General features: G+C 38.7%; 1 protein-coding gene across 1 annotated transcript in view; it reads right to left on the bottom strand.

Moving 5' to 3' along the window:
• Positions 1-265: 265 nt before the first annotated feature.
• LOC106536801 (clavesin-2) overlaps positions 266-2,612 on the bottom strand; it is a gene marked incomplete at its 5' end in the record, with an annotated part of 5,985 nt that continues 3,638 nt past the window's right edge. The window contains 1 exon segment of the mRNA XM_014034126.1: positions 266-1,426. Coding sequence (XP_013889580.1) covers positions 1,333-1,426 — 94 coding nt within the window.

Genomic DNA, 2,612 nt, shown 5'->3' with positions numbered 1-2,612 from the left:
GAAGAAGATAACAGGAAGTAAATGTAGTAGTAAAATCACCGAAGTACTAAAAGAAAGTATTAAACTCACAACTACAATTTCCCAAAAACACAGCATACGTAGCCGCTCCCAAGTAGGGACTTGTCTCTGGAAAGCCTCGATAAAAGACGCCGACGTCTCCTCTGATGATGAGCGCTAGTGTCGTGGTAGCAACATGCTATGTGTTTACATCCATYGCYGCCATGTTTGTAATGACWTMKCGMGARMAMAMRYGTWYWCRCGTGACTTTAATAGCATTTCTTAMTTAATGGAAACACCRCATTAACAGAATATCKACAAAGTTTTGCACACATTTGCAATGGAAACACAGCTAAYGATAATTACAAGAGTGAAAATTCAAACTYTCAGGCTTAAATGAAGGTAAAACTCCAGACTAAAATACTGCATAATTCCTGTAAACAAACAAAACGAGACTCTTATRTCATAATTCTATAAATCTTGTAGTGAAAAATAAAAACAATGTCTATCTCGTGACAAGAAGAATAAAAACACCAACAAGTCAACCTGTCGACGAACACCATGCTWAACGTTCTCTGCTGCTATAAAATAAACGTCTTCACGGTGAAACACCGAGGATAAATAAGTCCTGTGCCGAACAAACAATGAGGGGAGCTGTTTCAGAGGAGCCTGCAGCGTCAGAGGAAAAGTGCTGCTTTCTGGGACGTCTGGGTCAGAAACTGAAAGAAGATGGCTGAAGGGGAAAGCAGATGATTCATGAAGACGACTTGAACCATAAAGGGACATTTGCTTTTCCAAGAGATAACTGGAGTGAGACTAAAAGCTCCGATGCTATTTTAGGAACGATGTCAGTCCCCTGAAATAAAAACAGCTGATAAAAGCCTGTTGGTCAGTTTTAATGGAGGATGAAGCAGCTCATCTTCCTCTCTCCTCTCCTGGTGTTTCTGAGATGCCCTTCCTGCCCTGATGGAGGCGTTGCTTCAGATTTCTGCTCTTAATAAGAAATACAAAGCTTCAGTTTGGGAGCTCTTTATGTTTAAAGTTTACCGTCACCTGTAGGAAACTCCTCTTCTTGCTCCGAGCTGAGCCTCCTCTGCCTAGATTGTTTAAAGACTTCATATTTACAGTTTCTGGATTGGCACTTGACATGTAACGAAATAAATAAATAAATAAATACAGTGTATAGAAGAGCAGCTGGTCTGCAGTTTCGTGAGAAATAAATGCTGCAGCAGCAGAGACTGTTYCTGCAGGAAGGTCTTTCTGCACAGAGGAGTCAGTGTTTCCGTGTGTTCAAATATTGATTTGTTTCAGCTCCTGAGCTGTAATCATGTGGTTTTAGTCCAGCGAGAGCAGCGGCTGCATGTTGTCTTCTTCACTCTTCACTTTGTCCGGTCTCTTCAGGACTCCTGGTTCCACCACAGACTGGGATCTGCACAAACAGCGACACGGTGAGACTTATCTAATGAGCAAGACTTGGGGATTGTTTCACAAAAAAGTCTTAAATATTCAGGATATCGGCGGTAAGTTGATCCTAAACAAGCCTTCAACTTGTAAACAGCTGGAATCAGACAGAAAATAATTTTGAAATTCAAGTTTTTTTTACAGACAATCTGTATAAATTGATATTAATTTATTTTTTCTGTGATATTTTAATACATATTAAAAGGAACGAGGCAGATATGTTTATAAAAGCACTGCATAAATGTTTGAAACACTGATTTCTGATCACACTGCAGAAATTTGACGTTAAAATGTTAAAAATACTAGATTATCTTCTCAAACTGAGTGAAATAATCTGTCAGTGCAGTAAATTAATTGAASTTCTTGAAATTAGGTAAAATTTCCAGACTTACAAGATCAATAATCTAACAATTTCCACAAGATTAAAAAACTTTTTGTTTGAATATATACAAAGCCCATTAGAGGACATGGGGATAAATGAACGAACAAACAGATCTCATGATCCTGGAAAACTTTTGTAGGATCCTGAGAAACTTTTGTAGGATCCTGAGAAAACTTTGCAGGATCCTGAGAAACCTTTGCAGTATCCTGAGAAACTTTTGTAGGATCCTGAGAAACTTTTGCAGTATCCTGAGAAACTTTTGTAGGATCCTGAGAAACTTTTGTAGGATCCTGAGAAACTTTTGTAGGATCCTGGAAAACTTTTGTAGGATCCTGAGAAACCTTTGTAGGATCCTGAGAAACCTTTGCAGGATCCTGAGAAACTTTTGCAGTATACTGAGAAACTTTTGTAGGATCCTAAGAAACTTTTGTAGGATCCTGAGATACCTTTGCAGGATCCTGAGAAACTTTTGTAGGATCCTGGAAAACTTTTGTAGGATCCTGAGAAACCTTTGCATGATCCTGAGAAACTTTTGTAGGATCCTGGAAAACTTTTGTAGGATCCTGAGAAACCTTTGCAGTATCCTGAGAAACTTTTGTAGGATCCTGAGAAACTTTTGCAAGATCCTGAGAAACTTTTGTAGGATCCTGAGAAACCTTTGCAGTATCCTGAGAAACTTTTGTAGGATCCTGAGAAACTTTTGTAGGATCCTGAGAAACTTTTGCAAGATCCTGAGAAACTTTTGTAGGATCCTGAGAAACCTTTGCAGCAT

This window comes from Austrofundulus limnaeus, unplaced genomic scaffold (genome assembly GCF_001266775.1).
Source record: "Austrofundulus limnaeus strain Quisiro unplaced genomic scaffold, Austrofundulus_limnaeus-1.0 Scaffold1979, whole genome shotgun sequence".
NCBI classification, from domain to species: Eukaryota; Metazoa; Chordata; class Actinopteri; order Cyprinodontiformes; family Rivulidae; genus Austrofundulus; species Austrofundulus limnaeus.
The sequence above is the reverse complement of the archived record's forward strand: the minus strand, read 5'-3'. Positions and strand labels throughout refer to the sequence as shown.